The 15,495-nt window shown below is 33.9% G+C and overlaps 1 protein-coding gene across 1 annotated transcript in view; it reads left to right on the top strand.

Annotated features, from left to right (window-relative positions):
• LOC111145379 (ciliary associated calcium binding coiled-coil 1) overlaps nucleotides 1-15,495 on the top strand; it is a 123,502-nt gene that overhangs the window by 11,616 nt on the left and 96,391 nt on the right. Inside the window, exons 2-3 of the mRNA XM_022500247.1 lie at nucleotides 3,087-3,190; nucleotides 8,110-8,279. Coding sequence (XP_022355955.1) covers nucleotides 3,087-3,190; nucleotides 8,110-8,279 — 274 coding nt within the window. The remainder of the gene's footprint in view (nucleotides 1-3,086; nucleotides 3,191-8,109; nucleotides 8,280-15,495) is intronic.

Genomic DNA, 15,495 nt, shown 5'->3' on the forward strand with positions numbered 1-15,495 from the left:
CCGGGCGGAGTTGCACCGCCCTTACCAGGGGCCGGGCTGAGTAATCCGCTCAGGTTTGCTTTCGGGAGCTTTTTTTCCCTGAGCGCTTTCCGTAGAGTTCCGGAGGGCGGGAATGAAGATGGCGGCCTCCCAGTCTCCGGCCCAGAGGAGCCGAGAGCCCGGGGCCCCACTCCTCAGTGCGCCCTCAGAGAACAGCACCCAATTACTCCCGTCACCCTGGCCCTCGGCCGCGCTCTGAGCTGACCGAGCCTGCGACCGGTTCAAGGTAACCCCGAGCTGAGAGCTCACTCCTCAGCTCTGTCTCTGTAGCCGGCTTCTCCTTCCTAACACCAGTAAGCTCTGCGACACTCAGACACCCCCGATCCTTCTGTGACCCTGCGGGACCTGAGGCCACGCTGACCCTGCGTGGGCTTCACCCCAGTTAAGCCTCTGGAGCGATGTCCCTCAGCGGAACAGACTTTTAAAAGTCCCGATTTTGTGCTCCGTTGCTCCGCCACTTGCCGGGAGCCGGCCCCTCCCCCCGTGGTCTATCTTCCAGTCGCTTTGGATTCACTTCTCCGCCAGTCCTACCTTTCAGAAAGTGGTTGATTTTCTGTTTCTAGAATTGCTGTTCTTCTTCTCTTCGATCTCCCGTTGGATTTGTAGGTGTTTGCAATCTTTAGATAAGCTATCTAGCTGATCTCCTGCTACCTGAAGTAGTCTCAGCCTGCTACTTCTCTGCCATCTTGACTCCTCCTTATAGTATTTTTTAAAGTTTGTAATTAACTCATTCTTTTTCGATCAGTTCCTGGATGACGAAAGAGGACACATACAAGACCACAGTCCTCCATTAAAAACTCCAGATACCCAAGCAAAGATGAGGCTCATGCTCCTTTTCCTTTCTGAGTCTTTGGATGCTTTTACTGTATCTGCTCTCATCTCCTTGGCTTGCATTTGATTTCCATCCTGCATGAAACAAGCACCCACTTGGCTGGTCCTGTGAGACCCACTCTGGGTCCTTGGATTTGGGTTGCCTGCATCATCTTGGTAATTATGAAGTGACCATCAGAGGAACAATGGTACCCCAAAATTAAGTCTGCACAGCACAATTTGACTTTTGGGGATTGCCTACTCTGTTGGCGTAATGCTGCTGTAATTTCTGTCTCTGTGCACCTCTGTGTAACTGGTCTATTTTCTGGGGAAAAGGAAAACTGGGAGAACTGATATGGGACCTATTCTCATTCCCTATTCTCACTCCCTGTTCATTCCCTGTGCTCTGGATTGCTTTAGTTGGCTCTGAAACTTTACTCTCACTTTAATTTTAAGACTCTCTGGTTCAGTTCTTGGACAGTTTTTCTTAAGGCTATTAGCTGGCATAAGAGACTGAATCACTCAGCTCCAAAGAAAAGGGACACTTGTTCCTTCCCATCAGAAAGTGTTTTTAGGTGACTAAGAACCCAGGGAAGTGTCAGAAGTTATTTCTTATGTAGCAGTCCCTATAGAGGAAATCTTCTGCATGATAATTTATTTGTGGCTTGCCGGGAACACACACACATAAGACTTATCATCCAAGTCCTCCAAGCCCCCACAGTGATTTAAGACTGTCACTGGGAGAAACCAAGACACATTTGGGGATGATCAGCCTATTGGTGACTCTCTGGGAAGTTCTTCCCATAAGCAGCACGTTTGATCCACCACATGTTTTCCCTAGTATAGAACACAGACTTCTAAGTCTTTCTTTCTTTCTCATTGCTGGGTGGATGTCTCCTCATTGTAATGATATGATGTTGGTATTGCATTGAGGATTGGTGGCCAATCCTGTTGAGGACCAAAACTCTTAGAATTAAGAAGTGGTCCTGCTATACCCTCAGTTGCACTGGGTTTTCAGCTTCTAGGGGTAAGATATATGGCATGCTGGTCACTGCCAGGTAGACATTGCGTCCTTGAATGAGACATAGTGGATATTTCAGTGAGACACGTGGCAGACTGGTTACTGCTGGGTGGATGTCTGCTTGTTGGATTTCCTAGAGACATGTAATCTACCAAAACTAAAGCAATAAAAAAAAGAGAGAGAGAGAGAGAGAGAGAAAATTTGAGCAAACCAGTTACTAGCAATGAAATTTACTCAGTAACCAAAAAATGCCCAAAAAACAAAAACCTGGGACCAGGTGGCTTCACAGGCAAATTCTACCAAACATTTAAAGAAATGTTAATACCTATTCTTCTCAGACTATACCAAAAAAATACAAAAGGAAGGAAAACTCCCAAATTCCTTCTATGAAAACAGTATCACCTTGATATACCCAAATCAGATAAAGACACCACAAAAAAGAGAACTACAGACCAATATCTCTCATGAGTAAAGATGCAAAAGTCCTTAATATCCTTAAATCCTGTATATATAATATTATATAATATATAATAAGAATATGTGGGATATGTAATATAATATTATATAATATATAATAATTTATTTAACAGAATATGTAATTAATAATTATAATTATTAACAATAATTAATATAATATATATAATTTATTATATATAGTATTATATATAATAAACTATATATAATATATACACATTATTCAGCCATAAAAAGAATAATCCTTGTCATTCATGACAACATGGATAGAGCTAGAGAATGTAATGCTAAGTGAAATAAAGTAGAGAAAGACAAATACCATATGATTTCACTTGTATGTGTAATTTAGGAAACAAAACAAATGAACAAAGGTTAAAAAAGAGACAAACTAAAGGACAGACTCTTAACTACAGAGAACAAACTGATGGTTACTGAAGGGGAGGAGGGGGAAGTGGGATTAAAGAGTACGTTATCATGATGAAAAAAATAAATACCAAAAACGAGTTTGTTAATTGAAAGCCATCACCCAGTTTTAAATATGCATAAAAGAGAATTGAACTAGATATTCAACTTTTGAGAGGTACCATTACTTGAAAATGAAGAGAAAAATGATTATCTAGAAGACTGTTGTGTTTCACTTTTATTTCTGATGGCAACTAGAAACTAAGCACATTTTGATATTATTGGGTTAATAATATTATTGAAATAACTCATTCCTGTTGTTTTGTTTTTGTTTTGGTAGAGAGATGCTGAATTCCAGGAACATGAAAAGATTCTGTCTCCAGATTTTCTTTCAGCTGCTCAAATCACTGAAATGCTGGCAGAGGACATAGATGGAGTTCAACAGTAAGCATTTCAATATTACAACCAAATATAAAACAGTTCTAATTCTGCATCTATAAATGATCACAATATCCTATTATATATTTTAAACTTTTTTTCTAAAGAATTATTATACATGCAAATATAGATATATATATATAGATAGATATAGATATAGATATATCTCCAAATATATATAATCTCCAGAGTCTGGAACACCAAAATTCTCAAACAACTGACTTTTTACACTGCTCAGCTGTCGTCTTTATGCAAGAAGTGCATTTCAGACCAACATGCAAATGTTAACAGAGAATAGGGATTTATTGTTAAAAGCAGTCTTTAACATATGCTGTCTTCTACTTCTTTTCTCTTTCATTCGTAAAACTGTCAATTATGCACAGTAACCTTTAGGTCTTCTGTCTCATCGTGACAAGAATAAGTTGTTTTTTCTGTAATATTAAGAATTAATATATTTTAATACTTTGGAAATTCTGAGTATTAGCCATCCACCTGTGATTTTTATTGGATATGAAGCTATACTAAATACTCTAATTTCATGTTTTTTTCCTAAAAATGTGAATATAACTGAAAGTATGGGAATAATTCTAATACATGTACATCTCATTCTCAAGACCGTTGATTTCTATAGCAAATCATTTACGTAGAACTCTAGTCAGATATATCTAACACACAAGTTCCTAAAATGTGTTTTGAGTAATCAGTCATCTTAAAAGTTATCTTTCTCTAATAATATGAAGACTGATTGACTATAATGTGTAGAGAGCCCACTTTACACATGATGTGATGTTCTGGACTGTAATGTCTCTTCTGCAGATCAGTCATCTGGATGTTAGGAAGGTATTGTGGACCATAATGGACAAATAGAAAATGACTCTGTCAGTGGCTATCATTTGCAAATCTTTCAAATATTGTGGAATAGAGGTGATTTACTACTAAGAAGGAAATATGACAGATGTACTGGCTGGAAAAGAAATCTGAGAAGGGAAGACATATTAAGAGCAGGCAAATGACACTGACAGGTCTTTTCCCAGGATGGTCTTCAGTTTCAGGGCCTGCAAATCTTGCTAGAAATCCTGGTATCTGTGATGTGGCCATATTGCTTACCATCTATATCTTTATAAGTATTAAGTCAATTAAAAATTTCACAGATTTTTAAACAAGTATATCATGGTAACTTTAACATTTTTATAGAAATGAATGGCCACTGGAAATTCTGAATTTTAGTATCAGAATGATTAGCAAAATTCTTTTATTAGTATCACTGATTATGCTTTAAATGTTTTCCATTTCTAGATAATTCCAAATATTGATCATTAAAGTGCAAAAAATAGGTATTTCATACTAGGCAAAATAATATGATGACAGATATTTCTTAGAGTTTACAATTTATTTGTATTAAATATCAAAGATGTTATATTAAATGCAATTAATATTAAATAAAAGATAATGCAAACAAATTTTTTACACTTGTTTCATTCTTACCACATCTTAAGTTGTACCATGTACCATACCTTGTGTGACGATCTTTTTTTCCCACTTAATGGCTCTCTTTGTTGCCAAATATTTAAATTCTAAAAGTATTTTTAATCTTTAAGTGGTGATGTCTAGGATAAAGGAAATAACACAGAGGGTGATACAGAAGTTAACTGTATAAAAACAACCAGGTTCAACATGGGTTGACCTTTTAGACTGTTTCATTAATAGAATTCACCTGAAGTAATCTCAGATTTTGGATATCAATTTTGGATAAATGACAGTGTTATGTCAGGAGCTATTTCTTTGCAGAGTAATTTTTTTGAGGTTCTTTATAAGATTTTTATAATAGTAATCCTGAAATATTTGCAATCAATCGTTCACTTCCCATTTAAAATAGCATTATTGTAGATGGGGATTATATACTTTTCAAAATGACAGAAATATAATTTAGGTACCCTGTCACCAAGTAACAGAAGTATGCCAAAATCATGCAGTCTACAAAGCTATAAACCTATTTAAATAAATTATAGGAAATCACATTTCCCTACATTTTAAAATTAAAAACTGTTTCATGAAAGCAGCCAACCAAATGAAACATTATAGTATCATTAAAACATATTTCTAGATTACACTTCAAGTAAAGTTAAACCTCTGAGTACATTTCTCATGATCTCCTAACTATTATCAAACATTCTTGCTTTTAATGTAACCCTGATTTTTTACAGATACACCCAAATCCTTTTTGAAAAAATGTTAAGGACTAAACTGAAAATAACTAAACACAGAAATAACCCTGAGAGATCTTTTTTTTTCTTTTTTTCTTAAAGATGTTATTTATTTATTTGACAGACAGAGATCACAAGTAAGCAGAGAGGCAGGCAGAGAGAGGAAGGGAAGCAGACTCCCCGCTGAGCAGAGAGTCCGATGCGGGGCTCTATCCCAGGATGCTTGGGATCATGACCTGAGCTGAAGGCAGAGGCTTTAACCCACTGAGCCACCCAGGTGCTCCTGAGAGATCTTTTAATAACCTTCCATAACTGGGCTTCCATGAGCTGTTCAGCTCTTGCCTTAAGGCTTATTTCTGAATATGATCATATTTAAAAAAAAATAAGATGCATTCCAATTTCAAGAGCATGTAGGAATAATGTAATACCTTTCCTGGGCTTCTTGATGAGATGAAGTAGATAGTTACATCACCTGTCACTATAGTAAAACTTCCTAAATCCCAGTTAAGCATCTTTTTTTTCCCCCATAGTCTCTAATGCCACAGCTATAGCCTTCTCTCCTCTCCCATGTCCCATCTTCCCTTATCCCCAGACGAAAAACTTAAAGATTTGCCAGTAAAATGCATGGAACCTTTGCATTCAAATTGCAGCAGCATCTTGCTCCAGATGCTTCCCTGCATAACCTCCTTTGGGGTGAAATATGTGAGCTGAGAGTAGAAATGGTAAATATTCAGCCCTGCAATTCAAGTTGACGGTTAAGATTCAAATGGTACTAGGGAAGGTGGTGGAGGGGGGATGGGGAAGAGCAAAGATAGAAGTGGTCAAAGAAGTTTCATTAAAATACTCTTGGACAAATAGTTGGCTTCATTTACATATAACCAGACACTTAAAAAATGAAAATTAAAAGCAAAGAGCACATCAACTATTTAAGTCAAATATTTAATTTTTTTTAAGGAACAGCATGGAGATGGCAGATAAAATGTACAGTTAGAAGGAAGACTAACTGTTGGGAATAAAATGTTCAGAGATATTTGACTCCAGAGTTGATTGACTCAAGTCCTCCATAGTATCATCAAGAAATTTATAATTTTAGAATTGATTTTTCTTATGACTATAAGATGGCTACCAGTAGCAATCAAACATACTTATTTACTCTTGTATTTTTGTTCCACAGAATAAAATAAACCTCATCCTTAGGAATTAGAACAATTTAGGAGAGTGCCCACCACAGACCAGTAGTTACTATAGAAAATGCCATATATTGAATACCATTATATTGCATTATGGGAAGAGGGGAGATTATCTTAATTGGTTTAGAGGAATCAGAACTTACTTTTGTGGTTGAGGTCTACCTTGACACCACTGTAGATGAGATGGATGTTAGTGGTTAAATACAACATCAGCTTAATTTTTTCCCAAATTTGCTTCATCCTGTTGTATATATTCTGATTATAGAACCTATTTCAATATTATGAATAATAAGGACTTCCTTTTTTGAAAATGGCAGTATAAAGTTGTCACACACCCACACACAGTCCTTCAGAAATCACATATAAGCAACAAGGAAATACCAATAACTTCTTTATCCAAACAAGGAGAATACTATATGTCCAAACCACAAAATAGAGGATGACTGCCAGAAGCATTATAGTTCAAGCAGAAATGGAAGAGAAAGAATGAGAAAGATACACATAGTTGAAGATCTTAGAGTGAGTTAAAAAACGTAATTATTCTCCTAGGTGAGAAGAAAACCCTGAAGTGCTATTTCAAGAACACTTGTTTGCAATAACAGGACAAGGATATACAGGCTTAGAACAGATAATTCCCATGTTTATAAGAAATAGATTGTTTATGTGATGGTAATGAGAACCCATCCTACTTTTTTTTTCCTTTCCCCCACTAATTGAAAAAAGAGTAAAAAACTAGAATAAATGACACAAACTTATTCTGTACAGAAAATAGCTTGTCACATGGCCAAGTCTGAGTAAAAAAAAAAACAAGGAATATGCATACAAAACAATTTTAAGAAAAAAAAAGTAATTAAAGAATAGGGAGAAAAAAACTGGCAAGAAAGAAAATACAACCAAATGAATATAGCCATGAGCAGAAAAAAAATAGTCAAATATTTATCATGAATTTAAAAAGACAACTTATGAAGCAACCACAACAAGAGTATAAAATAGAGATATAAAAACTCAAGGAAGAGATAACAAGAAATAAAAGGTAATAAAGCATCTAAAAAGGCAGAGTAGAAAAGAGAGAGCTCTGTAAACAGCCCAAGGGGCAATTAACATTGCTGAAAACACTAAGGGACCTAGAAGACGGTATTGAGAAAAGTATAAAAAATGAAAAGGAAATGATTTGGAAAAAAAATTTGAAGGTTAATAGAAAATTATAGCATAGACAAAATGAGTTGCTGTACTTCAAAGACAGAAGAAGGAAGAAGAGGAGGAAGGTGAGAAGGAGAATTACAAGAGACCAAATGGAAGAAGACCAACAAGAGTGCTGACTCTTGCTCTCTTTATCTCTTCTTCCTCTTCCTTCTCTCTGTTTTCCTTTTGAATGTCATTGTGGACTTAGAATTTTGATATAACTATGAATATTTTTAGATTTAGGGCATTATAGAATTTTCATTCAAGAAAACTATTTGAGTTTTCAAAACTTAGAAAAGGAGCTGTGCATTAATCTGGTTTTAATGTCTGGATTTTCTCTTTGTTACAGAAAATTGAAAAAGTTTTTGAATTTCAAAAACCTTCACACCTGTCTAAAGGAAGCCATTCTACTAGATTATTATGTATCTGGATTTTTGTGGGCTAGAGGAATGGAATTTTCTGTTATTCAATATTCAAAATTTATGACTTTACTAGATATGTTACTTCATAATCTTAGAAGTAAGTACATTATTTTTTATTTTTTTTAAAGAAAATTTAGTCCACTATCTAAATTAATGTTCTTAAGCAAAAGTTTCTAATTTTCTTGTAATTCCTTCAGTGAAAATTATAGGATTTTTTTCTGGGTAGAGCAAAGATATATAGTTCAACCCTCCTTAAGTTGTGAAATTTCGAACAGTATTTAATAGGCTAAAGTTCTCTTAATTAACTTGCCAAAGATATGTTAACTTCATTTTAAAATCTTATCAATGCTGTATGTCCCCAAAATGTCATGTAGTTCACATTTATTTAGGTATTTTTTTCATTGTTTGAACTGTTTTCATTTTATCTTACCTACAAGTATTACTGGGATATCTCATAAATGACTAATGAGAGGAGGTACTTAAGTTGATATCTAAACCCCATTAAATAGACATTACTCACATACACTTAGATTTTGTGACATTTTTTCTTATACAACTTTGGAATGAGTTACTATAGGAAATTTGGAAATTCTTCCTTAGAGCACTTTTCAGTTGATATTTTTTTTTTCCAGAATAAATACAATTGCTTTTTGGAATAAAGAAAAGAAAGAAATCTATCACTGATATATTGCCAACTCTGTGTGCTAGGCATTAGTTTGGTTCTAATCTTTAACATGCATTATTGAACCCCAGAGCAACTCCTGCCTGGGAGGTATTATAACCACTACCTCAGTAGGTTAAGCATCTGCCTTCAGCTCAAGTCATGATCCCAGTCTCCTAGGATCAGGCCCTTGTCAGGCTGCCTGCTCAGTGGGGAGTCTGTTTGTCCCTCTTGCCTGCTCGTGCTCTCTTTCTTTCTCTCTCTCTCTCTCAAATAAATAAGTAAAATCTTTAAAAAGCAAAAAGATAAATAATTGTACCAATAGAAGAAAAAATAAAGTGTGATAATGAAACTAATTTGTATGATATTAACTGATCAGATAGACTTCGGTTGTTTTTTTCCCTAATGAGGAAATGGACAAATATTTATAGAATCCTTGAGTACTACATGTCTCTAAACAGTAATCTTTCAACACCATTGCCAAAATTACTTGGCAAACAAGGAACCATGTAACTCTCAACTTACATGGAAAATAATAATAAATAGATGCCAACTATAAGATGAAATAGATATTGAGATTATATGTTAAAGACTGAAACTGATATTACACAAGTGCTTAAATGAACAACTGTGAACATCCTTGAAATAAATTTTAAAAAGAATCATGAAAAAAAATGGAAGGTATAAAGAAGAAATAAATGGAAATTTTGGAACAAAATTATATAATAACCGAAATTAAAATCTCATTAGATAGAAATAATAGCAAAATGGAGAAGAGACAAAAAAATCAGTGAACTTGAACATAGAGTGATAGCAATCTGAACAATACAGAGAAAAAAAGATTGGCAAACAAATGAATAAAACCTCAGGGACCTGTGAGAAAATTAAAGTTCTAATATACATATTGTTCGAGTCTCAGAAAGACCACAGAAAGAGTATGTGCTAAACAAACATTTGAAGAAATAATGACTGAAAACTTTCCAAAGTTGGCAAAAGGCATAAATTTATAAATTCAGGAGGCTGATTGGACTACAGAGAGACTAAACCAAAAGAAAAACACCATCCACCAATTGGGTCTATTTGACATTTACAGAACAGTCCACCAAAAACAGAATAGGCATTGTTTTCAAATGCACACGGAATATTCATCAAGGTGGACCGTATTCTGGGTCATACAACAATCTTAAATTCAAAATAATTGAAATCATACAAATATGTTGTCTGATCACAAAGGGATTGAACAAGAAATTAATAGCAGAAATATACCAGGAAAATCTTCAAACACATATTAAACAATACAATTCTAAGTAGTATGTGGGTCTCCTATATCTAAACAGATACTAGAAAAGATATGTAAGTAAAAATAGTTCATGAAAATTTATGTGGTACAGCTGAGTCAATGATAAGAGGGAAGTTTATGTCATTAAATACTTATATTAGAAAAAAATCTAAAAATAATCTAAACTTAAGCCTTAGGAAGCCAATTTTAAAAATAAGCAGAAATCAAGAAGGAAAGAAAGATATACTAAAGAACAGAAATCAATGAAATTGAAAAAAAAAACGCAATAGACAAAATCAATGAAACCAAAATCTGGATATCTGAAAATATCAATAAAACTGATAAACATGAAGCAAAACTTGACTAAGGAAGAAAAAAGATACAAGGCACAGATTGTCATTATCAGGGATAAAAAAGAGGAGGCTTTCACTACAGATTCTGTATACATTAACAGAATATTAGGAAAAAACTACTTATGTACATAAATTAGGAAACAAAAAGGAAATGAACCAAATCCTCCAAAACCACAAACCAGCAAATCTTGTGCAAGATGAAATAGATAACATGATATAGTCATAACTATTTAAGTGATTGACTTATTTAACCTTTAGGAAAAGATCTCCAGGTCTAGATATTTTCACTGGAAAATTCTATCAAACATTTAATGAAGAAATGCCACCAATTATACATAATCCCTTTCAGAAATAGTAGAAGAAAGAATTCTTCCTAATTTATTTTATGGGGCTAGAATTATCTTCATAGCAAAACCTGACAAAGACAGTGTGAAAGAGAGAGACAGAGAGAGAGAGAGAGAGAGAGAAGAAGGTGGAGGAGGAGAAAAAGGAGAGGGAGGGAGAGGAGGAAGAGAGCAGCAACGATAGCAAAAGGAGGAGGAGGAGAATCTACAGACCAACATCCTTCATGAACATAAACAAAAAATTTTTCAACAAAACATCAAAATGAATCAAGCAAGCTATAAAAAGAATAGTACACATGACCAGTTGGGGTTTATCCCAGAAATCAATGCTGGTTCAATATTTGAAAATCTCATCAATGTAAATATTCTAAAGAAGAAAAGCCACATGATCATATAAATATATGCAGAGAAAGCATTTGACTAAATACGACATCCATTCATAATTTTAGAAAAGAGTTAGAAAACTGAGAAAAGAAGCAATATTCTTCAACGTCATAAAAGACATGCACAACAAACCTAAACCAGTTGTTACACTTAGTGGTGAAAGACCAGATGCTTGTCCTGTAAGATCAGAGTCAAGGCAAGAATGTCTACTCTCACCACTCCTATTCAACACAGAACTGAAAGAAAGTCTTAGCAGTAAGTGCAATAGAGTAAGAAAAAGAAATAGAGGAGAAGGAGAAAATAAAACAGTCCCTGTTCTCAGATGAAAGGATTGTCTATATAAAAAATTAAACAGAATTTTAAAAAATCCTAGAACTAATAAGATTGCAAGAATAAGATAAAACACAAAAGTCAATTGTATTTCAATGCGCTAGCAATATACATTGTATACCAGAATTTTAATAAATAGCATTACTTACAATAGTTCAAAAAATAAAAAATAAGCATAAATCTAACAAAAATGTACAAGATCTGTATACTAAAAAACTACAAAATGATGATAAAAGAAATGAAAGAAAGCCTAAATAAACAAAAAACTTACTGTGTTGTTGGATTAGAAGTTTCCACATGCTAAAGATGTCAGTTTTTCCCAAATTGATCTGTAGATTTAATGCAATGTCAATCTAAATTCTGGCAGGATTTTTCTCTATACATACCCAAGCTGATTTCTAAATTTATATGGAATGGCTAAGGAATTAGAATGGCTAAAACAACTTCAAAAATAAGGATAAAGCTCCAAAAAAGCATACACCCAATTTTAAGGCTTACTGTAAAGTTACAATAATAAAGTCAATGTTGAATTAGTGAAGGGATAAAAGCATAGCTCAATGAAACAGAAGAAACAGAATTCAGAAATACACTGATGCAAAAGTGGTCATCTGATTTTTTTTATAAATATGTAAAAGCAATTCAACAGAACAGAGTAGTCTTTTCAACAAATGTTGGAATGATTTCTGTCTATATTGAAAAAATATATAGCTCAGCCTAAGCATTTTATTTGATACAATTAGCTCTAAATGGATCACAGGCATAAAGTTAGAATGTAAAGCTATAAATTTTTTAGAAGAAAATTGGGAGAAAATCTTCATGACCTAGGGATTTACAAGAATTTCTTAGACATGACCCTCAGAACATGATGCATATAGGAAAAAAAATGATAAATTAGACTTTATAAAATTATAATACTTTTGTTTTATGAAAAGTCACTGTTAAAAGAATGGACAAGCTACAGATAGGGAAAAATATCTGTAAATCACATATTGACAAAAGACTTGTCTCTGTAACATATAAAGAGCTCTCAAAACAATAAGAAAACAATAATCCTATTAAAAATAGGCAAAGCAATCAAAAGGCATAACTCATGTCAACCAAGAGGAAAACGTTAGACAAACCCAAACTGAGGAACATTGTGCAAACTATCTGACTGGTACCTCCCAATCTGGCAAGGTTATCAAAAATAGGAAAAGATTGAGAAATGTTCACTCTAGGGGAACCTCAGGAGACAGGACTACTAAATATAATGTGATATCATAGATGGGATGCTTGAAATTTCTTATTCTTTTTCTAGAATATTAAGTAAAAATTGAGGAACTCTAATAATAATTTTAAAAATATATATGTAGAAAAAGAAAGGGATTTAATGAAAGCAAAATATATATGCACTCTAACAAAAAACTATTTAAGAATAAACTTTAAAAAGAAATGTACAAGTCCTATATGAAAAAACTTCATAACTTTTAAAGGTCACAAGGAAGTTTTCTACATTTGGAAAAACCTTACAACATTCTTGGAAGCACTCCACATCATAAAGAAGCTAAATCTCTCTAAATTAATATATAATATTAGTATTTCAGTAAAAATACCAACAGTTTTTTGTTGTTGATGTTTTTGCCTGTGGTGACTTACTAGGCAAGATGATTCTAAAAAAATATGGAAAGTAAGCAAATACAAATTGTCTTTAAAAACTGTAATAAACCATAACATATCTTGTTATTAGCAGTAGAATTATTAATAGTAGTGTTATAAAATCTCAAATATTTGAACACAGTGGTTAATGACCAAACAGACCAAAAGAACACAATGGAAAGTGTAGAAATAGACCCAAGCATTGGAATTCAGTATTTGATAGAATGACATCTCAAATCTATGATGAAAATATGTACTATTCAATAAATAATATTGTGTCCATCTAGAAAAATATAAAATTGAATCCAACCCTCTTTCTATCCATAAACCAAAATATATTTCAAGTGGGTCACCTTTTTACTTAAATATAAAATAATTGGAACTATAAAAATGTTGTAGGAAAATATGAATTAATTTCTTACAACCTTGGGTGGGGAAAACCTTTATAAATATGCCTCAGAATTCCAAAGACATAAAGACAAAGATAATTAAAGTTGATATATAAAAGTAAAAGTCTACAAAGAAAAAAATACCAAAAGAAAAATTAAAAGAAGAATAAGTAACTTGTTGCATCGCAGACACCAGCAAACTATTAAGTTCTATAATATAAAAAGAGCATGCAGTAGCAAGAAGAAGAAGACCAATAATGCAATAGAAGAACAAGCCAAGGATATGACTAAATAAATACAAGATTTTTTTTTTTAAGATTGGATTTATTTGAGAGAGAGGGAGAGAGCGCACGCGCATGCACACACACACACACACACACACACACAGACCCGTAAGTCGGGGGAGAGGCACAGGGAGACGGAGAAAGAATCAGAAGCAGACTCCCCACTGAGTGCAGAGCCTGAGACACTGGGCTGAATTGTGAGATCATAACCTGACCTGAAACTAAGAGTCTGAAGCTTAACAGACTGAGCCACCCAGGTACCCCAAAACAAGTGATTCTTACACAAATGAAAAATTTAATATTAAAGATAATAAGGAAAATCCTAATTAAAACTACACAGAAATGTCATTTGTCATATATCAGATTGATAAAACTGTAAAATTTTGGTATCATTTTGAGCTGTCAAAGCTATGAGAAAATAGGTACTATCTTATATTACTAAAGGAATATATATATAAATCCCCCCCCATGAAGTTTAGGTTAGCAGCTATCTATCAAATTTACAAATATACTGTCCCCTTTGACCCAGCAATTCTACATTTGGGAATTTATCCTATATATCCACTTAAACACGTGTATGTAAAGTCATCAGTTGCAGTAATGTTTGTAAAAGCAAAAACTTAGAAATATCACCTGGAGACATTAGCATGACTCATGTTTAACATAATGTAGATACAGATGTATAGTTGTATATCAAGTTTACACATACATGCTTCTTAGCTCTGTCCATGGAGAGGGCCTAGAAGCAATGACATCCAGTATTAATGAGCATACCCAGGATCCAGGTCTTGCTTTATAATTTAATTCTCCAATAAAAGAAACCAGAGCTCCTTAGAGAAATGGCTGATTGTAGACCTGGAGCAGGGAACATAGAAGATGAGCCTGGGGCATATTGTAGTGACTAAGAGTAAGTGCTCAAAAAGTCAAAATGCTGGTGGTATGTCAATGGAATAGAGGAGAAAACTGAAAAGATTCCAGTGTCCCAAGTTGGAATAATTTGAACAAAATAACATAGTGTATTGAATTATAGTCCAAAGTATAAAATTAACATCCACAACTCCATACTGATACAAATCAATGATTAGTATAAATAATCAACTGGGTAACATACAAATTCCTAATACAGAATTCCTAATAATTTATGTAGATAATTCACCTTCCAGAAGTTAAAGCACAATTCTTCACCCTTTCAGTATGAGCTATACAGTGACTTCTTCCAAAGAGGACAGCGTGGGAAGTGGGAAAAACTGGAACTCTACAGCAGAGAAGCCAAATAAATACTGTTTCAACCAGGTGACTAAGGCTGACATCATTAATGAAAAGCCATGTCAAATATCATATGCCCTTGATATAATGTGATAAGAATGGCACAGTGGTTTTTCTCCCCCAAATCCTTAACCCCTGTCTAATCATGAGAAAAATGTAGACAAACCCAAATTGAAGGACTTACTACAATATTTCCAACTCGTACCTCTCAAAACTGTCAAAGCTATCAAAACCCGGGCAAGTCCGAGAAACCGTAGGGTCTAAGGAGACATAATGACTGAATGTAATTTGGTATCCTGGATGGGATCTTAAGACAGAAAAAAAGACTTCAATAGAAACTAAAAAATAAAGAAATCCAAAGAAAGTATGAACTCAGACAATAATAAAG

The sequence above is a fragment of the Enhydra lutris genome, unplaced genomic scaffold (genome assembly GCF_002288905.1).
Source record: "Enhydra lutris kenyoni isolate GAN:26980312 unplaced genomic scaffold, ASM228890v2 scaffoldscaffold12, whole genome shotgun sequence".
NCBI classification, from domain to species: Eukaryota; Metazoa; Chordata; class Mammalia; order Carnivora; family Mustelidae; genus Enhydra; species Enhydra lutris.